At 52.4% G+C, this 22,387-nt stretch overlaps 4 protein-coding genes across 25 annotated transcripts; 3 read left to right on the top strand and 1 right to left on the bottom strand.

The window, feature by feature from the left end:
• Positions 1–51: 51 nt before the first annotated feature.
• Slc34a3 (solute carrier family 34 member 3) lies at positions 52–5,601 on the top strand. 4 transcript variants are annotated; one of them, NM_139338.3, is given in 13 exon segments: positions 52–95; positions 834–957; positions 1,215–1,301; positions 1,904–2,032; positions 2,114–2,257; positions 2,332–2,443; positions 2,531–2,726; positions 2,878–2,967; positions 3,081–3,168; positions 3,248–3,415; positions 3,632–3,748; positions 3,824–3,948; positions 4,979–5,599. In NM_139338.3, coding segments are annotated over 12 exon segments (1,806 nt in total). In that variant the 5' UTR covers positions 52–95; positions 834–872; the 3' UTR covers positions 5,444–5,599.
• A 4,021-nt stretch (positions 5,602–9,622) lies between these two features.
• Positions 9,623–12,079, top strand: Tubb4b (tubulin, beta 4B class IVb). Its single transcript, NM_199094.3, is given in 4 exon segments — positions 9,623–9,746; positions 10,053–10,161; positions 10,238–10,348; positions 10,869–12,079. Coding segments are annotated over 4 exon segments (1,338 nt in total). The 5' UTR covers positions 9,623–9,689; the 3' UTR covers positions 11,930–12,079.
• Positions 10,868–19,324, bottom strand: Cimip2a (ciliary microtubule inner protein 2A). Of its 14 annotated transcripts, none has more exons than XM_087652541.1 (13): positions 19,225–19,313; positions 18,437–18,657; positions 18,108–18,353; positions 17,031–17,090; positions 16,576–16,660; positions 15,474–15,556; positions 15,095–15,220; positions 13,910–14,124; positions 13,546–13,811; positions 13,340–13,466; positions 12,824–12,918; positions 12,442–12,559; positions 10,868–12,154 (listed from the first exon to the last, which is right to left on the bottom strand). In XM_087652541.1, the coding sequence occupies exons 7-13, from the start codon at positions 15,148–15,150 to the stop codon at positions 12,066–12,068; spliced, it is 966 nt and encodes a 321-aa protein (XP_087508667.1). In that variant the 5' UTR covers positions 15,151–15,220; positions 15,474–15,556; positions 16,576–16,660; positions 17,031–17,090; positions 18,108–18,353; positions 18,437–18,657; positions 19,225–19,313; the 3' UTR covers positions 10,868–12,065.
• A 55-nt stretch (positions 19,325–19,379) lies between these two features.
• Positions 19,380–21,789, top strand: Stpg3 (sperm-tail PG-rich repeat containing 3). 6 transcript variants are annotated; one of them, XM_087653754.1, is made up of 7 exons: positions 19,399–19,505; positions 19,605–19,762; positions 19,863–19,997; positions 20,087–20,175; positions 20,431–20,725; positions 20,833–20,962; positions 21,330–21,789. In XM_087653754.1, exons 1-7 carry the CDS (start codon positions 19,399–19,401, stop codon positions 21,337–21,339), a joined length of 924 nt encoding a protein of 307 aa, XP_087509880.1. In that variant the 3' UTR covers positions 21,340–21,789.
• Positions 21,790–22,387: the final 598 nt, after the last annotated feature.

Raw genomic sequence — 22,387 nt, 5'->3', positions numbered from 1 at the left:
ACACAGCAGGTCATGTGCGCACCCGACAGATCTTTGACCTGCAGCTGTTCCCGCTGGGCCTCCTCCCCGCTGGTGCCCCCTCACCACACATGCAGGTAGGAGCTCCGAGGACTAGACCAAGCTCTAGGACACTAAGCCCACAGTTTAGTGAGCATCAGGTCCAGGGTTTGGCCAGCATTCTGAAACCCCAGGACCTTAGGGCAAGTGAGTCTAAAGGCAGGCTGGAGGTAGGGGACACGAAGGACCTCTGGGCCTGAACCCAAGCACTGAGGAAGGGGCCAGGATAGACTAAGATTCAAAGAGTTCCAGACCCAGAAGCCCATGGAGCCAGGGCTGCCAGGTGGGCCCTGACGTGGGTAGGGGGCTCCCAAGGTCTGCTCCGGTCTGGTGGGGGGGGGGGGCTCTTATCAAGCAAAGACGTCACTTGTTTGGTATCAAATACCAAAGTCTAAGCTGGACCATCTGCAGTGTCCTTACTGACAATTGATAGGCAAAATCCCAGGGTTCTCTAGCTAGCCAGCACTCCAGAACCCTGTACCCTCAGTCAGTTGTCAAACTTCCTTTCAGCAAAGACCAGTGAGGGACCTGGGGAGCCAGTGTCCCGTTTCTTCTGCTCCCTGAAACTAGACTGGGCTCATCTGATAACCACCGGAGGTCACCGTATCCATCTGTCTGTGGTCAGAGGGAAGGGAGAGACCTGCAAGATGTGGGGTGTGGGGGAGAGCTGCAGCTGGGGTTTCAGGTCAGGGGCCTGACTTTAGCCTGCTTGTTGGGATAGAGAGTAGAGTAGGAGGAACAACCAACCCGTAACTTACCTGCCTTGCCCTCAGCAGATCTAGGATTGGGCCTGGGTCTTCCACTTCTTGAAATCCATGCCGAATTCCCTTGCTGGCGACCAGGTCCCCAACCCTACTCTGGATGCAATTGGCCTGGTGGACTGGAGTCTGAGAAATGCAGGTATCAGGTATCCCTGGGTTCCTATCTCTTGACAACTGCCCTAGGCAAAAATGAGATTTCACTAGCTTTCTTCTTGAAGTTGAGTGGTCTCTTCACACCTTTAACCTGAGCCAGACTCATTGGGCCCATTCCCCACCCCTGCTTCCGTACTTCACCCATGGCCCTTGCCCCCCGCCCCAGCCCACTCCCCTCTGACTTTCTTCTGTCCTTCCCCTTGGGAATTCTATATACAGCCCTACCTGACCTGACCCCTGCAGGGACCTCTGGTTCCACCCCAGGCTTAGAGGAGGGAGGCACAGACCCCTGGACCTTCTCTCAGCTGAAGAATACTGACCAACTCAAAGGTAGGATGCGGGTGTGACACAGCATGCAGGCAGGCCCTGGTGTCCCCTTTCCCAGCAGAGTATAGTCTGGGACTTGAAAGATCCCACCTCCTAGAAACCTACATTAAAATGCTTGAGGAGGGGCTGGGGATTTAGCTCAGTGGTAGAGCGCTTACCTAGGAAGCGCAAGGCCCTGGGTTCGGTCCCCAGCTCCGAAAAAAAAGAACCAAAAAAAAAAAAAAAATGCTTGAGGAAACCTTCTCCCAGCCACTTGTCTTTCTTTTGTTCCCTGTTAATGGCTCGGGTTCTGTGACTCCCCCTTCAAGGTCATGGAGTAGCCATATTGCAAAGGAGCAAAGGGGGACAGAGAAGGGGACTCCGTCTCTGCCCTGGGGGACTAATGCAAGGGGGAGACGTGGGTCCCTGCCCAATGGGACAAAAGGGACACCCTGTGCTCTGCCTGAGAGGTGACAGGAAATATGGACCCTGTTCTCAGGGAGCAAAGTGTGTGTGTGTGTGCGTGTGTGTGTGTGTGTGTGTGTGTGTGTGTGTGTGTGTGTGTAGGGGGATGGTTGCTAGGCAGTAGCTGGCTGGTCAAATATAGTCCTATCTGATGTCCGTAGAGGTTGGCACAGCCAGCAAGCTGCACCAGGTGGTCAGCGGCTTCCTCAAGGCATGCGGACTCCTGGGAAGCCTCTACTTTTTCATCTGCTCCCTGGACATCCTCAGCTCTGCGTTCCAGCTACTAGGCAGTGAGTGGTCAGGCAGGAGGCCAGGGTGGGGATGGGAAGTCAGTGTTTTACAGCCTGGTTGCATCTCCCTGTGGGGGACAGGCAAGATGGCCGGAGACATTTTTAAGGACAATGTGGTGCTGTCCAACCCTGTGGCTGGCTTGGTCATTGGTGTGGTGGTCACCGTCCTTGTACAGAGCTCCAGCACATCTTCCTCTATCGTGGTCAGCATGGTGGCCTCTAAGTGTGAGTGCACCTCTCTTTCCCAGGGCAGTGGGGGGTGGGGGTGAGCAGGCACTGTTAAAATGGTACCCCTACAGTGCTGACTGTCCAAGCGTCTGTCCCTATCATCATGGGCGTCAACGTGGGCACTTCCATCACCAGCACTCTGGTCTCGATGGCACAGTCAGGGGATCGGGATGAATTTCAGAGGTGAGTAATGGCTAAAGAGCCAGGCTGGCTCTGCCTTGGCCTCCGTGGAGGCTGCTCAGGCAGACAGCCTGCCCTGTGTGACCGCAGGGCCTTCGGCGGCTCGGCCGTGCACGGCATCTTCAACTGGCTCACAGTGTTGGTACTGCTGCCACTGGAGAATGCCACTGCGGCACTAGAGAGACTGAGTGAGCTGGCCCTGGGTGCTGCTAGCCTGCAGCCAGGGGGGCAGGCCCCCGACATCCTCAAGGCACTGACTCGACCTTTCACACACCTCATCATCCAGGTGAGGACAGATGTGCCGGAGGAAGGTAACTGCATCTGGCTGACGAGCAGGAGGCAGGAGCCCTGTCCTGGATTGGGACAGAAGAGGGTTTAGCTTGTAACAGGCTGAGGGAGGAATACCAACGCCTAATTGTGCCCTCTTTGTCTACCAGCTGGATAGCAGTGTGGTTACCAGCAGCATTACCAGCAACACCACTAACAGCAGCCTGATTAAGCACTGGTGTGGCTTCAGGGGGGAGACGGTGAGGTGCCTCTGACCCTATCCCTCATTCGACCTCTGACCCACTTGATTATGAGCCTTATGAATCTCTGTCTGCCTGCTGTGAGTCTGGCCTGAGTCCTCCCTATCCCTCAGCCCCAGGGAAGCAGTGAGGAATGCGACCTCTTGGGCTCTTGCACAGAGAGGAACAGCTCAGCATCTCCAGGAGAGGACAGACTGCTCTGTTAGTACCTCCCCCTGCCCCACTCCTACCCCGCTTCCTGCTCTGACTCCCTCCTACTCACCACTCTCCCCTGCCACAGGCCATCACCTGTTTGCAGGCTCAGAGCTCACAGACCTGGCTGTGGGCTTCATCCTGCTGGCAGGTTCGCTGCTGGTGCTCTGTGTCTGTCTGGTCCTCATCGTTAAACTGCTCAACTCTGTGCTGCGGGGTCGCATTGCACAGGCTGTGAAGACCGTTATCAATGCAGGTGCTGTGAGGGTGCCCCGGGCCTGGGGTGGAAGACCAGGTAGGGATTTAAGAATGACCCAGCACAGGGGTTGGGGATTTAGCTCAGTGGTAGAGCGCTTGCCTAGGAAGCGCAAGGCCCTGGGTTCGGTCCCCAGCTCCGAAAAAAAAAAAAGAACAAAAAAAAAAAAAAAAAAAAAAAAAGAATGACCCAGCACCCCACCATGCACACCTGCAGATTTTCCCTTCCCCTTTGGCTGGCTCAGCGGCTACTTGGCCATCCTCGTTGGAGCAGGCTTAACCTTCTTGCTTCAGAGCAGTAGTGTCTTCACGGCAGCCATTGTGCCTCTCATGGGTGAGCCAAAGTGAGCAGTGGGCTTAGGGTTAGGGAGCTGAGCTGGGGCCTCCTGGTAACCCCTCATTCTTCCAGGGGTTGGGGTGATCAACCTGGAACGGGCCTACCCCCTCTTCCTGGGCTCCAACATTGGCACCACCACCACAGCCTTACTGGCTGCCCTGGCCAGCCCTGCAGACACGTTACTCTTCGCAGTTCAGGTACTGGCCTCAACCATTTCCCTGTTCACAGTGCAGTCCAGGCTGGTTACCTATCCAGCTCTCCTTGGGCTCCTCAAACTCTGACCACAGGCCGCAGCTCCCCCTCTCAGACCCAGGGGGACATTGCAGGGACCACACAGCCCGAACCTTAGCTCTTCCTTTCCAGGAATGACCCGTGGTCATCTCATGCCCTTTGTCCCTCTAACACTGGCAGCCCCCCAGATCCCCCTGCAGGACCCCTGCTCCTCCAACCCCTTCACTGTGTCCCCCTGGGGTATCCAAGTGTGATTGTTTGATGCACGCCTGCCATGTGACTCTTGCGAAATTCCTGCTCCTCCATATACCATCCTCCTGTCTTCCCAGACGTCCTGGGATGCTCGACTGTGCTAGCTTCATCATGCCTCCTGAGCTGAGACACGGGTTCTGCCTCTACGTTGTCTCTTCCTAACCCCAAATCTCCGAGCTCTGTGCCTTAATCCTATCTCTGTGCCTTAATCCTATCGGAGCTCAGAGTCTCTAAATCACCCAGTCTTTGGTGCACTGCCCTGACTCTCGATTCCCTCTGCCAGGACAGGATAAGGTTCTGAAACCTTGGGTAGCACTGGCTGCATCTGCATCACCCGCTCACATCTTTGTATCCACCTCTGTATCACCTTTGTCACTCAGACCCTCCCAAGCCTGCACCACCCCCTCCCAGCCCTCTAGATTGTGCTCATTCACAGAAAGGCCGTGTGTTGTGTTCCCTGCCAGCCTCCCATTGTCTCTGATAGCAGCAGGGATGTGTTAGCACACAGGTGCTGGCCTCTGGCTCCTAAAATGTGGGGGAGGGGAAATAATGGTGACTAGGAGCCTACTCTGGCTGGACTCTGCTGTCCTAAGTGGTCTGTCTGAACCACTCAGCAGGACACAGCAAAAAAGCTTCAGACTTGACCAGAGTAAGAAAAGACATGGTTTCTAAAGATCCCAGAGCCCAGGTGACTTATGTCATCCAGTCCAAGCTCCTCAGCCCCTCACCCTTCCGGCCTTCCAGGTTGCTCTCATCCACTTCTTTTTCAACCTGGCTGGCATACTGCTGTGGTACCTGGTGCCTGTCTTGAGACTGCCAATTCCATTGGCCAAGCGCTTTGGGGACCTGACTGCACAATACCGCTGGGTAGCCATTGTCTACTTACTACTCACCTTCCTTCTGCTACCCCTAGCAGCCTTTGGACTTTCCCTGGCTGGGGGTTCAGTGCTGGCTGCAGTGGGGGGTCCTCTGGTGGGGCTGGTACTCCTTATCATCCTGGTTAATGTCCTGCAACGACACCGACCATCTTGGTTGCCTCGCCGTCTTCAATCCTGGGCCTGGCTGCCACTTTGGCTCCATTCTCTGGAGCCCTGGGACCGCCTGGTGACTGGTTGTTGCCCCTTCAAGGCCTACAGCAACTCCCATATGACCAGCAAAGTGGCTCACTGCTATGAGAACCCACAAGTCATAGCTTCTCAGCAGTTGTGAGAAGTGGGTGCCCATCAAAACCCAGTTCCACTAGCTTCGGGGCATTGGAGGCAGGAGAAACCACTGGCCAATCTTCCCTGGGGCTGAGTGGCAGGGCTCCACATGGATGTTTTAGTCTCTGCATCCTCTCCTTTTCAAATAAACGAGGTTACTATTGAGGAGTGTTGACCTTCTCTCCTAGTTGCGGTTGCCTGAGAAGGTTAGCTATTCCTGTGGAGACAGCCAAGCAGCGCCATGCTGCCCCTAGCGGAGACTCGAGATAAGGGTGGTGTTCCTTAGTCACATCCCCAAGCCCTGCGGTTTGTTTCTTCTGTGTTGGCTGGTGACGGCCGGATTATAGGAGGCCTTCCAGCCGAGAGCTGCCTGGGAAGGCTAGGCAGGACAGTGAGCCCAAGTTCATGTCGAGAGGGAGCCTGAGATCCGCCAGCGATGGGTGTGAGGGAGCTGCAGTTAGTATAGACTTTTACCGACTTGTGCAAGAAGCTTTGTGTCCTGCCGGCAAGCCCGGTCAGGCATCTTTCCCTAGCCGCCAGGGGGCACCCTTCCTCCTGCCGGGATCCTAAACAGCGGGTTCAGATTAGGCACCCTACCTTTGCCACCTTGGTGCCCAGACTTGTCCAGGTAGCCTTCTAGGACTTGCCCATCTAGGTAAAAAGATATAAGGCCTCGACACCATTTTCTTCGCCTGGGTGCTTAAGAAAGGACTTGGGAGAGGATGAGCCCTGGTTGGGGCTCCTGCCCTCCTCCTTCTTGCCTCTTGCTGAATGGTCTGGTTTTCAAACTGGAAGGTTTGTCCTACAGCCAACGGGTAACTGGACACCAGATAAGAGGCAGAACCCTCTCACCACCTCCTACAGCTTAAGGCTGTTCACAACTTTAATCCTACCCCTCCCATACCACCAAAGAGAAAGCAACCCAAAACTCAGGTACAGGTTATAACAATCAGACCCACAGTGGAGCTGACAGGGATCCCTTTTGGTTTGTCCATTACAGCTTTCAGGCATTTGACAGCTTGAAACACGATCCTGTCATCTGCAAAGCTAATGAACCAGAACTAGGTGATTGAGTTACAACAAACAAAGCCCTCCAAGTTTTAAGTTGGCCAGTTTGAGTTGGCTGATTTATAACTATTCTTGCCCATATGTGGCCCACAGGACATGTTGGTGTGAATTTTCTTGGCCTGAAACTTTTCCTGTACCCCCAACCTCCAGGTTTGCCTAGCTAGACTCTGTGAGCCAACAGGTAGACAAAGCCTGGAGGCCCCTAGAGCCTTCCATTTATTGCCCAAGGGTTTTATCCTTGTTGGTGTGTGTGTGGTGTGTGTGTGTGTGGTGTGTGTGTGTGTGTGGTGTGTGTGTGTGTGGTGTGTGTGTGTGGTGTGTGTGTGGTGTGTGTGTGTGGTGTGTGTGTGTGGTGTGTGTGTGTGGTGTGTGTGTGTGGTGTGTGTGTGTGGTGTGTGTGTGTGTGGTGTGTGTGTGTATGGTGTGTGTGTGGTGTGTGTGTGTGTGGTGTGTGTATGGTGTGTGTGTGTGGTGTGTGGTGTGTGGTGTGTGGTGTGTGTGTGTGTGTGTGTTGTTTTGTTTTGTTTTACATCACTTTAGATTTGTATGTGTGAGTGACTTTTGGTTGCATTTTATGTATGTATACCACTTGTGCCTGGTGACACTGGAGGTCAGAAGGTGTCAGATCACCCAGACAGAGGAATGGTTGTGAGCCACCAAGCCCTCTGCCACAGCAGCAAGACCAATAACCGCTGAGCCATGTTCTTTGTATGTCTGATTCCCTGCGGTTCCCCCATACACATTGTAGGTGCCTCCATGGTTCTTTTAGAACATCCCAGGCCCTCTTTGTCCTTTACTGTTACCTAGGTTCTGTGCCATTCCCTACCCCCCAGCTCCTAGGCTTCCTAGGCCTAAAATTTACTCTGTCCATCAAGAGAATTGACTGAGCCAAGGACTTGAGGGGTGAGCTCCAGCAGGGACACAGCAAGGTCTGTGCACTGTCACTTTGGTTCACCCACTCTTGTGACTGATTGAAGAGTGCTTTTACACAGCCTCATGGTGTCCTCTGATGTTCTAGAGGAGGGGCGGGGCCGAGCTTCCTCTCTGGAAGACCTACTGAGGGAATGAATCAGTGAGACCTAGTCCACAGGGGAAGCACCTTGGCACCTCTCCTTCCGGGGTGAGGGGAGGCCTTCCACAAAAGCTGACCACAGGGTCCTTTAAGGCCACAGAGACTGTCTGCCTGCTGCTCCTGCCTGGCAGTAACGCACCCTCCCACTGGGACCATGGCCACCAGTAAACAGAGCCTTCGTTGTGCAGCCTCCAACAGCTGCAGGAAGGAGGGCAGGCACCCAATGCTTCCATAGCCCGTTCTGCCTTCTTCCCTGCTCTTCTGGCCAGCTCTGGGCACATCCTCTCAGACTCTAAGCTCTAGAACCTCTTGTTATACTGGGTCTTCTTTCCTCAGGGCACAGGGGAATCCTTGATTCCTAGTAAAGACCTAGAGTATCCTCCCCTACCAGCTGTGAGGAGCCACTGTCCTTGGCGGCATGGGGTCCTGGCATTGTTGTCAACAGAACTCAGCCCCACCCCCTTCCTGAACTATCCTTCTGGGGAAAGGGCTAGACAGGACTGGCACACTGGCTAGTACAGTAGATATGAACAATAGGACCACATCTTGTATACAGCAACGGGATGCTGCTGCCTAGGAGATAGGACTCTGCTTGTCCTGATTTTTTTTTTTTTTTTTTCCTTGTGACACGGTTGGTACTTAGATAACACAACCAACAGCGAGGTAGTTCATCTCAAAAGCGTACAAAAGCCTGGTAGCTAGACTGGGACAGACCTCACAGTGTAACATCCCTTTAAAAAGTTACAAGTCCGACCGAGAGACTAAGAACCGTGTAATCCTTGCACTCTTGAGTTCAAGGCCAGTTTGAATTCCAGGTTATATGCCGGAAGACTGCCTCGTATAAGCAAGGGCATAGAGAAACTACCAACTAGACCATTTCATGGGCAGAAAGATATTGGGGACCAAAATGTCAAGGCCATTGGTGGGGAGCGCAAATGGAGGAAAAGGATTGATTTGGAACTACTTGCCTTCGACAGAGGTAGTTGATTTGGGCGGGAAGGTTAAAGTTAAGGTGAACAAAAATCACCTAAAGAGATCAGCTCTTCCCGTAAACAGAAAGCTTTTAAGTTTGTTTACCCTGCCACCAAGTCCTTCTGTTTAAGACAATGTCAGCACTGTCATTTTGGGGATAGGGGTGCTTTGGACCTGATACAGGGAAAAAAAAAGTATAAAGTACATATAGATAGATGGATGGATGGATGGACGGACGGATGTATGTATGGATGGATGTATTGTTCTCCAAGCAATTAATTACAGGACAGGGACATGCACACGTTTGTTTGTTGTTCCCCCCTCTAACAGTCATGGCCAGGCATGCCCAGCCCTGTAGTCTCCATGCAGCTCTCGCGAACTTAGAGCTCAGGCTCCAAGGCGACGGGCTCCAAGCCAGCGGGTTTCCACAACAGCTAGTGCGGCCGAAGGGGCGGAGCGATGGCCCTCCCAGAGTGAGAGGGCCCTGCGCCTGCCCAGAGAGTCCCGGGAGGGCCCAGCGACTCCGCCAGAGCCTATTATTGCTAGAGTTTCAATTCGCCTCAGCTTCGAAGCTTGCAAGGTGTGTCTTGGGTGGACCGCAGTGCCTGAGGCTCCTTTCTTTCCCCAGCAGCAGCTGCTAGACCTTCCAAAGCCGCCCGAGCCCAGAAATCTCTAAAAGACGCCCCCGCCCTCTTGGCCGGAAGCTGGCTTTCCACGTCCCGCCCGCGCGCTGCACTGCGGCGGTTACCAGGACGCCAAAACAACGCAGCCAATAGTGTTAGGCTCTCGGAGTGCTCCCAGGAGGCAGCCAATGGGACTGCAAATCAATCATTTGAAAGACCCAATGGATTGAGCACTGCGGCGCCAGGGCGGGGATTGTGATAGGGAGAACCCCAGGCAGGACTGACCAATAATGAGCGTAGATCGTTGGGAGGGCAGGTCCTAAACCTCTTGATTGACAGAAAAATAGCCAATGAAACAAAGGCACTTCCTGGCCTCGTTCTGAAGGTCCAATCCTGGGCTGGCGAGGGCGGGTCATAAGAGGTATATAAATGCTGGCAGAGCGTCGGTTGTAGCACTCTGTGCGCCTGCTCCTCCCTAAGTGTTCCTCTTCTACAGCCGCTCCGCAGTCGCCGCCGCCATGAGGGAGATCGTGCACCTGCAGGCTGGGCAGTGCGGCAACCAGATTGGCGCCAAGGTAGGAGGTTAAGTTTCTGCGGGACGGACGCCCCTGGGACAGCTAGCCAGGGAAGATGGCGGAAGCGGCCGACAGCGTCGCCCTTCATTGCGTCCTGGTTACCGGCGTACGCTGGGCCGAGTTGTAGAGCCGGTGGCTGGTGGCGGCGGGGCAGACGGTGCGCGGCCCTTAGGGAATCCGTCGCCCAGGCACTCTTGAGACCGGAGTGGGGTGGGGGGGGGAAGGGCCTGCCGCACCCATCCGGGGCGGGGCTGCCTTGGAGCGCACCGGCCGCCGTGACTCAGCTAACGCCCGACTCCCTTGCAGTTCTGGGAGGTAATCAGCGACGAGCATGGCATTGATCCCACTGGCACGTACCACGGAGATAGCGACCTCCAGCTGGAGCGCATCAACGTGTACTACAACGAGGCCACCGGTAAGGCTCCTACCCCGTCCATCCTCCTGACCACCCTTCCAGTTTGAGCACACTTGACGTCCCCATGTCTCACCAGGTGGCAAGTATGTGCCCCGCGCTGTGCTCGTGGACTTGGAGCCCGGCACCATGGACTCGGTGCGCTCAGGGCCCTTCGGGCAGATCTTCAGACCTGATAACTTCGTTTTTGGTGAGTGTGGTGGCAGTGTGGACGGGGCTTGCTACCCTTTAGGCTCAAAGGTCAAGAGGCTGACCTAAAGTTCCTGCTTACTTGCTGCTTTCTTGCCCTCTGAGTCATTCAATCCCTTGGCCGAAAGCAGCTGTAGATGGAAGGTCTAGCTGTCTGCCGGTAGGCTAGTTGTTAGTGGAGCACACCTGAACTAGTGGCAGAGGCCTCTATGAATATTGGCTGCCTTGGGAAGTATTTACTGTGTTAGCTGCAGTGTGTTCTGTACATCTGCATCTGTCCTGCCCCCACCAAGGATCTATGTGTCCCTGGCTGTCCTGTAACTGTAGACCAGGCTGGCCTTAAACTCAGAGCCTCTGCCTCCAACTTGTGGGATTAAAAGCATGAGCCATTCTGCACAGAAGCCCTCCCCCCTTTTTTAATATATGGCAGATTGTTGTGGGTCTGTACACTTTATGTAGTGTCATGCCATCTGTCCCTCCGGCACATAACCTAGTTAGTGACCTGCTGTTTTCTCTTACAGGTCAGAGTGGGGCTGGGAACAACTGGGCCAAGGGGCACTACACAGAAGGTGCAGAGCTGGTTGACTCGGTGTTGGACGTTGTGAGGAAGGAAGCTGAGAGCTGTGACTGCCTGCAAGGCTTCCAGCTGACCCACTCCCTGGGTGGGGGGACTGGGTCTGGGATGGGTACCCTCCTTATCAGCAAGATCCGGGAGGAGTACCCAGACAGAATCATGAACACCTTCAGTGTGGTCCCTTCCCCCAAGGTGTCGGACACAGTGGTTGAGCCCTACAATGCCACCCTTTCAGTCCACCAGCTTGTTGAAAACACAGATGAGACCTATTGTATTGATAATGAAGCACTCTATGACATCTGCTTCAGAACCCTAAAGCTGACCACACCCACTTATGGTGACCTGAACCATCTAGTGTCCGCCACCATGAGTGGGGTAACCACTTGCCTACGATTCCCTGGCCAGCTAAATGCTGACCTGCGGAAACTGGCTGTAAATATGGTGCCCTTCCCTCGCCTGCACTTCTTCATGCCTGGCTTTGCCCCCTTGACCAGCCGGGGAAGCCAGCAGTACCGAGCCCTGACAGTTCCTGAGCTCACCCAGCAGATGTTTGATGCCAAGAACATGATGGCTGCCTGTGATCCCCGCCATGGGCGCTACTTGACAGTGGCTGCCGTGTTCAGGGGCCGCATGTCTATGAAGGAGGTGGACGAACAGATGCTTAATGTCCAAAACAAGAACAGCAGCTACTTTGTTGAGTGGATCCCCAACAACGTGAAAACAGCTGTCTGTGACATTCCACCTCGGGGCCTAAAAATGTCCGCCACCTTCATTGGCAACAGCACGGCTATTCAGGAGCTGTTCAAACGCATCTCAGAGCAGTTCACAGCCATGTTCCGACGCAAGGCCTTCCTACACTGGTACACGGGCGAGGGCATGGATGAGATGGAGTTCACTGAGGCTGAGAGCAACATGAATGACCTGGTGTCCGAGTACCAGCAGTACCAGGATGCTACAGCTGAGGAGGAAGGAGAGTTTGAGGAGGAGGCTGAGGAGGAGGTGGCTTAGAGCTGTCTTAGTCACTACAGCATGGGAGCAGTGTGAACTCTTTATTCATTCACAGCTTGTCTGCTAGCCATGTCCACTGTGCATTTGCTGTCCTGTGTCCTGACATCACTTGTACAGATACCACCATTAAAGCAATTCATAGTGTCTGGCTGCGCCTCTCCAGTTCCTTCTGATAGGCTCTCCGGGTGCTGTTACCGAAGGTCATTGCATAGTTGTCCTGCATGGCTGCAAGGAAGAAAGGCTTAAGAAAAGGTCCTGGGATTAGCACATTGGAGAGGTCAGGGCAGGCTGTGACCCAGAGCAACTCTAGAATCTAGGCGTGGAGTAGCCACAGTAATGAGTGGGTAGTTAATCCAAGTCCAAACTGGGACTCTAGCCAGTGGGCCAATGACTGGTTATTGTCAGTTGTGGAGGATAAAGCAGGCTCATTTGACCCTGTCCCAGGTTTGGTGTGTAGTATAAACTTGTCCTTTGGAAGTAAGCATGGGCTTCTGATAGGGAGCAGTACTCACATGGGATGAAGCCCATGTAGAAAGGAATGAGGCCTTGGCTTCTGTAGATGGTGGTGGTTGGCCAGTGGGTCTTGGGCAGCCTTTCACCCAGCGTACAGACTGGGTGCTTGAACACAAACTAGAGAAAAGGACATGTGCTGTTGGCCCACAGTGGACCAAGATCGAGCCTCTAGGGAGTCTTCCCCATCTGACTGGCCACCCCATGCCCCTCACTAGGGAATCAAGCCTGATTACTATGTGAACAGCCCCAAGCCCCAGCAAACTTGGCCTTAAGGATGACCCCTGGGAAAGGATCATTAAGGTGGAAGTGAGAACAAGAATGCAGGGAGGCCTGACCTAGTTGAGGTGTGTGGAAGGCAGGCTAGGACCATATTTTTCCTACCTGGTTCTTGTCAAAGTCATCCATCGCTTGTATGACTCCATCACGATAATTCATCCCCATTACCCAGGCAAACCGGGGAACAAAGCCAGCATAACCTGGGGTTAAGTGGATGCTACGGTTAGGGCACATCTTCTACACACTCCCAGGTGTGTCAGAAATGCCCTTTATCCCTGAAATTTCATCTGTGAAGTCCATTACATACCTAAAGGTTGAGCCAGGCTGTGGTGGTGCACACCTTTAATCCCAGCACTCAGGAGGCAGAGGCAGGTGGATATCTGAGTTTGAGGATATCCTGGTCTACAGAGGAGTTACAAGCCAGCCAGGGGTACACACTAACCCTGTCTCAGAAAAACCACCACCACCTCTTTGGGAGTAGCTGGGCTGGTTTAAGATAAAGTGTTAAACATGAGACTCACCTGTTCTCTGTGTAGGAGGGGTCCCAGGTAGTAAACCCCCAGTTATCTTGTCTGGACCCTTGGAACATTATGGAGAACAGCTTAGGTACCCAATGCTTACCTGAGATGGCCTTGCGTTGGATTAGGTTGGGGTGGTCTAGCTGGGGCAGTCGCTGGTATCTGCCCACATCTAGTGTCTCCTGTGGGGGATGTGGAGGCAGGTACTCGTCCCTCCTGCAGTGGTATAGCTGGGACAGGGAAGTGCAAATTACTACTACATAGCTACCACCTGGGGAGGGAACCTCAGGCCAGAGTGTCTCCAGTTACCTGGTGGTACCTCCCTGGGGTCTCCTGAAGAGGTGCTGCATTCTTCCAAGCCTCTTCCCCATATGCCAGCAGTAGACCTGGATGGCCCAGGTCTCTAGCTTCCCCCTTTCTGCCTGGAGGGCATGGTGGGTAGGGGGGATAAGGCATGAAGCCCGCAGGTAGTGGAACATGTCTGGATATGTTCTCTCCCTGTGGCATCCCCTGGGTGTCCACCTCCTGGCGTGGGAGCTTGCCCAGAATCTCGAAATTCTTGTAGGGTTTCAGATCTGTACAGACAGGGTAGCCCTTGAGCCATGTAGGAAGGAGGGTGGAGCCCCAATGGAGGCAGAGCGAGGTGGGACCCCACCCTTGACATGAAGCTCACTGGTATAGTGGGGGATGTAAGGCTCTGTCAGGTCCCTGCAGGGCATCCATGGTGGCTTGGATTTGCTGAAGTCCTCAATGAACTTGGGCTTGGACATAGGTGACAGAACAGAGCAGGGGCTCTTCTGTACACTGGGATCTGTGAGCAACTGTGCAGTAGTGCGGCCATAGGTGTTTCCCACCTGGTAGCGCAGTTGAGGATAGAAACCAGCATAGCTGTGGAGAGAAGCAGGGGAGAAAGCACTCCTGCCAGTCATCAGCCATTGCAGGTCACCCTGCCCCTGCTCACTTCAGATGAAAGTCATGGAAACACCTGATTTCTGTGCCTCCTGGGACGCAGGGTTAGCATATGCCACATCTCTATGACAGCACTGCCCTCAGACTGCCCTCCACAGCAGACCCATACCCAGCAATCCTCTTGGTTTCTGTGCAGAGGGGTTTTGCCTGCATGTGTGTCTGTGATCCACATATGCATTTAGGGCCTGTGGAAGTCAGAAGAGGGGCACGGAGCCCCTGGAACTGGAGTTATAGATGGTTAAGAAAGCTACCATGTGGATGCTGGGAATTGAACCTACATTATCTAGAAGACTTGCAAATGCCTTTAACAGCTGGACCATCTCTCCAGCCCAGCACTCAACCATTTTCGACACTCTCCATCCCTCACCCCAGGGACAGCTCAAATAGAGACCCATTTTGAAAGGTATATAGATCCTTCAGTTATGCCCTACCTTATGTGCTCCAGTGTTGCACGTAAGTCTCTGTAGGTGTGCACACACAGTCTGTGTAGGGTTTTTCTTTTATTGTGCAGTGCTGGAGATTTTGCACATGTCTGTTTTTTGCATTTAATTGGTTTACACTTACCCCATCTCTAAACCACTACTTCCTACGGAGAGATCGTCTAGCTTTGCTCATCCAGTCTCTGCCAGCTATGTGGCTGCCATAGTTTTTGCCCTTGACAGACATGCAGGCCATCTAGTACTGCATTCAGGTTGAGGCCACAGGGAGGGGAAAGGAGTTCTGCCTCAGAGTTTTCCTGTCCCAGAGCTCTTCATCCCCAGTGGTCTCTATTCCATTTGGTAACCCTGGCCTTGGGCCTCTTCGCACTGGTCCTTATCCTCTTAGAGTCCAGGAAGCCCCAGCCTTACTGCATATACCCCATCCTTTCTGTAGAGCTCCCAGCTCTTACCCAGGGATGTAGTGGGGTTCTGGAGTGAAGAGGTTGTGTTTCTGAGTAGCTGTCATTTGCTTGACTCTGTCCTTGCTGGTTCAGCCCTTTCTGTGTCCGCCTTCCTTCCCTGAAGAGACCTGTTGCCTGGTAACCATTGTGAAGGGGGCCAGCATTATGGACCTGGCCATCTGTTAACCCTGTGAGCACTCCCATCTCACAGCATCTCTGGTTCAAAGACCAGCTAGGAAGGTCCTGAGCAAGGTAGGGGGTCCTGGAAGGAAGCCCTACTCGCCCAGAGTTCAGGAGCCAGGGATGGAAAGTGGGTAGATTCTGACTACCTCAGAGGCCAAGATCCAGGTGAAAAGCAGCCATCCCTACTTTATGATGGAGTCTTTACCCTAGTCCTTCACTGAGGAAGTCAGTTCTGAGTCAGGATTCCCAGATGGACAGCTGTGTGGACTCTCCAATAGGCTTGTTCTCCTGTAGTAAGACATTTTCAATACTTAACAAATCCACATTCTGTTTTTTAATATAGAAAAACTTTTGGGGCTAAAGAAATGGCTCGGGGGTTGGGGATTTAGCTCAGTGGTAGAGCACTTGCCTAGCAAGCTCAAGGCCCTGGGTTCGGTCCCCAGCTCCGGAAAAAAAAAAGAAATGGCTCAGTGGTTAAGAGAACTGACTGCTCTTTCAGAGGACCCTGGTTCAAATCCCAGCACCCCATGATAGCTTACACCTGTCTGTAGCTCCAGTTCCAGGGGATCTGACACCCTCACACAGACATACAAACAGACAAAACACACCAATGAATGTAAAAATAAAATAAAGGACTTCTTTAACGCTGGTGAGATGGCTTGGAGGTAAAAATGCTTGTCATGAAGCCTGACGGCCTGAGTTTGGTCCTACAAACTCATGTGAAAGAGAGCCCACTTCCAAAAGCTGTCCTCAGATTTCTACTAACACATTCTAGCAAATAAAACCCTACTCAATAACAAAGCACCCTTTGGCATGTATGTGCAGATGTGTGCAAAGCCCGATGGTGACCTAGTGTTTCTCTGGAGCACTGCCAATGTCTTCTAAGGCAGCTTTTCCTTTTTTTTTTTTCTTTTTTTTTTTTTTTTCGGAGCTGGGGACCGAACCCAGGGCCTTGCACTTGCTAGGCAAGTGCTCTACCACTGAGCTAAATCCCCAACCCCCCCTTTTTTTTTTTTTAAGATTTTATTTATTGTATATGAGTACACTGTAGCTGTCTTCAGACACACCAGAAGAGGGCATCAGATCCCGTTACAGATATTTGTGAGCCACCATGTGGTTGCTGGGATTTGAACTCAGGACCTCAGGAAGAGCAGTCGGTGCTCTTAACCGCTGAGCCATCTCTCCAGCCCTAAGGCAGCTTTTCTCATAGGTACTGAGACTTCCTGATTAAGCTTGACTGGCTAACCGAGTCCAGGGATCCAACTGTCTCTATGTCCCCAACACATATTTATGAAACAAAAACTTACTGGGTGTATACACGTGCTGTAGCACTCCTGTGGGGGTCAGATGACAACTTTTGGGGAGCTGGTTATCTCTTTCACCTTGTGGGTTCTGGGGAGTGAAGTTAGGTTGTCAGGATTTGATGGCAAGTACCTAAGCTTTAATGTATATGCTAGTGATGCAAACTAGCGTCCCCATACCTGCACAAACAAGCACAGCTGACCTATCGCCCTAGCTTTTAGATAGAACTTTATAACCATAAAATGAATGTAACATAAAGGGAGGGAAAGTAGCAGGTCCTAATTTTCATGATTCTACTTTTCAAATCAACACAATGGTGGGCAGACTAAACTTTGCAACAACTGTTTTGAACATAATTCTACATATAGGACTTGTAAAGGGCTAGAGACACAATGTCTCAGCAGTTAGGACCACTTGCTGCTCTTCCAGAGTACCCTCACTTCGCTTCCAGCACACTTACCAGTATTTCCCAACTGCCAACAGGCCTGGCCTCTGAGCATCTGCACTCAAGTACATAAACCTACACACAGACACAGACGTACGCTTATGAAGGAACAAGATGAGCTAGGCAGTTGGGAGGCAGAGGCAATTCGATCTTTGAAATTAGGCAGCCTGGTCTACTGAGAGAGTTCCAGGACAGCCAGGGCTACACAGAGAAACCCTGCGTGGAAAAACCAACAATAAATCAAATCAGGTGATTTTTTTTTTTTTTTTTGGTTCTTTTTTTCGGAGTTGGGGATCGAACCCAGGGCCTTGCGCTTCCTAGGCAAGCGCTCTACCACTGAGCTAAATCCCCAACCCCGGTGATTTTTGTTTTAAGTCACATTAAAAATAAGTCTTTTGGGCGCTGGAGAGATGGCTCAGCGATTAAGAGCACCGACTGCTCTTCCAGAGGTCCTGAGTTCAAATCCCAGCAACCACATGGTGGCTCACAACCATTTGTAGTGGGATCTGATGCCCTCTTCTGGTGTGTCTGAAGGCAGCTTCAGTGTACTCATATATAATAAGTAAATAAATCTTTATAAAGTGTTAAAATATTAAAAATTGATCATCCAATATTAAAATGTAAATATAAGCATAAGTGTCTGAAAACAAAGCCACCCTACAACCTTTAAACACATAGAGGTACAGTTCTACCTGAATCAAGTAAGTGTGGCTTCAGTGCTAGCAATGGAAGTTTCTAATGTGGGTCACTGAGGTACATCCCAGAACACAATTTGCTAATATAGATCAGGTCTAAACAAGACATCACTTCCACCACCCTAAAGAAGTGCTCTAAAACTAAACAAAGGTGCATGGTGGTTGTAGGGCTAGAAGATCCAGGTTCAATTCCCAGCAGTCACATGGTAGTCACAACCATGTGTAACTCCACTTCCAGGGGATCTGATGCCCTCTTCTGACCTCCACTTCACCAGGCATACATGTGCTACACATATACATGTAGGCAAAACACACATACAAATTCTTGAAACAAAAACAGAGACATCATAACTGTATCTGTTTTTTTTTTTCTTCTTGTTATGTAGCCCAAGCTGACCTTGAACTTGTAGTGATCCTCCTGCCTCAGCCTCCCAAGTGCTGCAATTCCAGGCTGGGCCAGCATGCCCAGCTCCACAGCAGTATGATTATGTATGCTAGAGGCAGAGGTTAATGTTGGGTGTCTTCCACAATTGTTCCATTCCTTAGCATTTTTGAGATATGGTTTGCCTCACAGACTGGCGTACTTTGGTTCAGAAGAAGAGTGAACTCTGGAACGGTCCTGTTTATCTCCCCAGAGCTGGGGCTGCAGAGGAGCAAACCTGGATTTTACCGCTCCTGGACATCCAACTCAGGCTCTCCTGCTAGGTGGCAGGCACTTACACTTACCAAGCCATTCCTATCCCCACAGCAGTAGTTTTTACAGGGAGGAACCGGAGTCACATAAGAACCCTCCACACCAGGTACCTTAATACCATCAATTCGTTCTCAAAGGACACTGCACAGTGTAGGAGGAGGCTCCAGGCAGCCTGCGGTCCCTTTGTTCAAATCAAACTTGTTTCCTCATGTCTCCATCCGTCTATCCAGAAAAGTATCAGTCAGGGCCAGTGCTAGAGGGAAAGATCCAGAAAGGAAGAGACACAGTCATGGTAGAAGGCTGGAGGAGGCTTTGTGGGTAAGGTATCTTTGTCTGGGGCCTGCTTGGATATGGTTGGAGACAAGGTCAGCGGTAGGACAGCCAGGACAGCCAGCATCAGAGGCCACTCTGGAAGGGCCTGAGTCCTGCTCAGACTCAGTATACCTTTGTAATCATCTAGGCACAACCTACTTCATCTAATACATTCTGGCCTTCTAGCTTCTGTGCCTGCAGGTAGAGGCAGAAGACAAGTTCTTATAACTAGCCCCGCCTGCACTGGCCAGACCAGTAGCCAGGTCTCAGTGGCTTTGCTTCCCCATGATGGGGTTTGCTGTAGAGGCAGCCGCTGCCCCTCCCCCCCAACTGTCTTTCTCTCTATACCCTTTCAATTGGCCCTCACATGGAGCCATTCTGCAGCGCTTGGCCCTGCCCCTTCTTTACCTAGGGTGGGGTCCCAGACTTCCCTGAAGAGTGGACTCAAGCCCCCAGTAAAGGGAAGAAGGGTTGGGACAGTTTAGAACCTGTCTTGACCAAGGCTGACCTGGATGACAGTCTCAGCAGGTATTAAGGATGGAGGCCCTGTGGGAGAGCCCCTCCTGATCTGGACAATGTTCCTCTCCCAGGGAGCTCCCAGCAACAGCGGGGAGGGGCATGATCCGCCAGTGAGGTCACAGAGCCCAGCAGTGCGCTCAGGCAAAGGAACCCAGGCCCCAGAATGAACTTTGACCAGAAGGCTGTGAAATTCCTGGCAAACTTTTACATCAATGGAGGCAAACACTGGACTCGGGGACCCCTGAGTCAGAAATCTCTTCACCTCACCCAGTAATTTCCGAGGGTAGTGGATGGGGGGTTGGGGTGGGGGGACAACTCAGTGGGAAGACCATTGGGATAGATGAACAGTGGCTGTTGGCTTCCTTGCAGGTCCAATGCTACTGTGCTATGGTGGGACCAGGAGCTGGAGGCTGCCTGGGATGAGATGTGGCTCCCAAAGATGAAGAGAGCTTCAAGCGGCTTCAAATTAAAATCAGGCACTCCTAATGAGTCCACACCTATTGGCACAGGGACTCTGAGGGAGCTGTGTGAGTGAGAGTCTTCACTCCCTCCCCAGGCCGGCCAGGGGAGGCTGGGAAAATAGCCTTCTAAGGAGAAATGGGTCTAGAGTTTGCTTTTTTGTATCAGGGCTAGAGAGACGTCCTCCAATCCTGACAGACCTGGATGTCCCTGGCCCAACCCAGTATGAGGCGCCCAATGTGTCTCTGCGAGAATCTTCTCCACACCCCCAATACACCATCGGGCGCAAGTACCCGGGTCGAGGTGCATGTCCCTACAAATCCTGCCTATACCGGGGGAATGGGAACCTCATGCCCTGAAAACCTCCCCACCGACCATCCGCCCCACTGCAGAGGGTGGTGGCCGCAGGGCATGGCAGACCATGTGGCTCCAGAGTGAAAGCCCCTTCACACAGAAGACTGACTTCAACCGAGAGACAAAGGTAGGGACACTGTGTGGGCCAGGTAGAGGAAGAGTGGGAGAAGGGGACACCTTGAGGAGGTAGGGGTGTTGCAGGTGAGGAGGAGGAGGTGAGGAAAGGAGGGGTCAGACAGCCTGTGGGAGGGGCTATGTGCCTGGGTTTGGCGTAGAGGGAGATCTGAGAACCAGCATCTCGGAAGGTACAAAAGCATGGGTCAGGTCTAGGAGGATAGGATGAAGCTGGGCAAGGAGGTTGTAGCGTCCTGACTCTTCATAGTGGCCATCGCCTGCCGAGTACACGCCGTTGAGCCAGCCTGCCTTCCCGGCCTTCAGCTTTGGAAGCCGCCGTCGCTCTTCGGCCAAAATACCTGAGAGGCATTTCCGCCCGGGGATGCTCCGAGCCCGAGGTCCTTGTAACTATACCCCACTCTTGGCTACCTCAAAGCCCTCTGGCGAGAAGCGACCCGGCCCCAACACCTATAACATCTTTCCTGGGTGCCGTCTGCAGAGCACACGCTCACCTGCCTTCTCCATGAGCCGCTCTCCTGCGTTTGCATCCTGGGTCAGCTCCAGTAAGGAAGACCTAGAAAAAGAGGCTTGGGGGTGGTTTGGGTCTTGGGCCGCAGGGGAAGGGAAGGATGCTGGGGTGAGGACTAGGGTCAGCTCACTCTCTCTGCAGCCCGAACCCCAGGTCCAGCTGCCTACTACGTGGAAGACTGCTACAATTCACGCTTCCCTTCTCCACCTGGAGTAGTTATCCAAGGAGTGCGGAGACCCAAGCGCCATGACACAGGCCCCTTCTGCACACTGTAGGCCCATCGGATATAGATTGCAAAACTGACCTCTCTTGAGGCTTTCCTAGGCTTCCTTTGGAACTCTTTGTAGCCTGGCCTTCTGACCCTCTAGACACCCCTCACCCACTCTTCTAGCTTAGGCTGTGCAATAAGAAGAGTCTTCCTAGAGTCTCCCTAACCCCCGCTATACCGAGATACAAATGATTCTTCTGAACTGTGGTCTCTGGTGTGCCTGGTTGCCCATCCTTTGCCTAATGGGCTGTCTTGAATATGTGACTTCCTGCTTCCCTGGTATTTCTGGCTTTCTTTGTTCCTGCATGGTGTTCTTTTCTTCAGGATTGAAATAGTAGCCTGGGAACTAACCCTAAGCTTTCTGACCTAGGATAGAATAGGAAAAGAACCCTGTGGCAATGTGGGACAACCTGATCCAGTCACCCGAGGTCCAGCATCTACCTGAGGATCAGGGCTGCTTGCTTGGCTGTGGAACTATTGGGATGGGATGGGAAGCCAGAACCTATGGAGCTGTCTTCACACAGCCTTGCCCAGCCCATGAGGTAGGACCCAGGGAGTCAGCTCACCAGACATGGGTCTACTGGAGCCTTGACCTGAAGATTCAACTGTTTTTGCTAACTTGTGTTCTGAGAACCCAAGCCCAAAGCCTTCAGCCCTAGCCCCTGCCCAGTGATGGCTCCCTCAGCACTGTTGACCTGCCTTCCTACTTAGAAGGAGTACCCTTCAGGAGCCTCACCTTGCAGCTAGTCATAGTAGTTTCTCCAGGGCCCTCTCCATATTTTCTTCCTCACCCAGACATAGATCTCACTAAAGAACATTTTAAAAATGTATTTTATGGTGTTTTGCTTGCTAGTATGGTCCATGTATCATGTGTGCTTAGTGCCCAGAAGACATTAGATTCCTTGGAACTGATGTTACAGAGCTGCTATGTAGGTCCTGGAACTGAACCCAGGTCCCCTGTAATAGCAGAAAACGTTCTTAACTGCTGAGCCATTTTCCTAGCTCTCAGAGCTGATTTCTTTCTTTCCGTCCTCCCCAGGAGGCCCTGGCTGTCTTGGAAGGTACTATGTAAACCAGGCTAGTCCTGAACTCACAGAGATTCGCCTGTGCTAGGATTAAAGCATTATTGCCAAGTGTGACAGCCCAAGCCTAAAGGCTTTAATCCCAGCGGTCAGAGGCAGAGGCAGGAAGGAGATCTGAGTTTGAGGCAACCTGGTCTAAAGTGTCTGTCTCAAGGGGGAAAAAAGCGTACCACTAAGCCCAAACCAGAACTCACTTAAAAAGTGACTTCATTTATGCATATAAATGCATGTATGTCTGTATAACACATGTATGCCTGGCGTTTGTGGAGGTGAGAAGAGGGCATCAGATCTCTTGGAACTGGCGTAGGTTCTGGTTCCCAGAGAGCAGATGAAGTGAAAGGCTGAA

Source organism: Rattus norvegicus, chromosome 3 (genome assembly GCF_021556685.1).
Source record: "Rattus norvegicus strain SHRSP/BbbUtx chromosome 3, alternate assembly SHRSP_T2T, whole genome shotgun sequence".
In the NCBI taxonomy this organism is placed as follows: Eukaryota; Metazoa; Chordata; class Mammalia; order Rodentia; family Muridae; genus Rattus; species Rattus norvegicus.
Note: the sequence above shows the minus strand (reverse complement) of the source record. Positions and strands in the feature narration are given on the sequence as shown.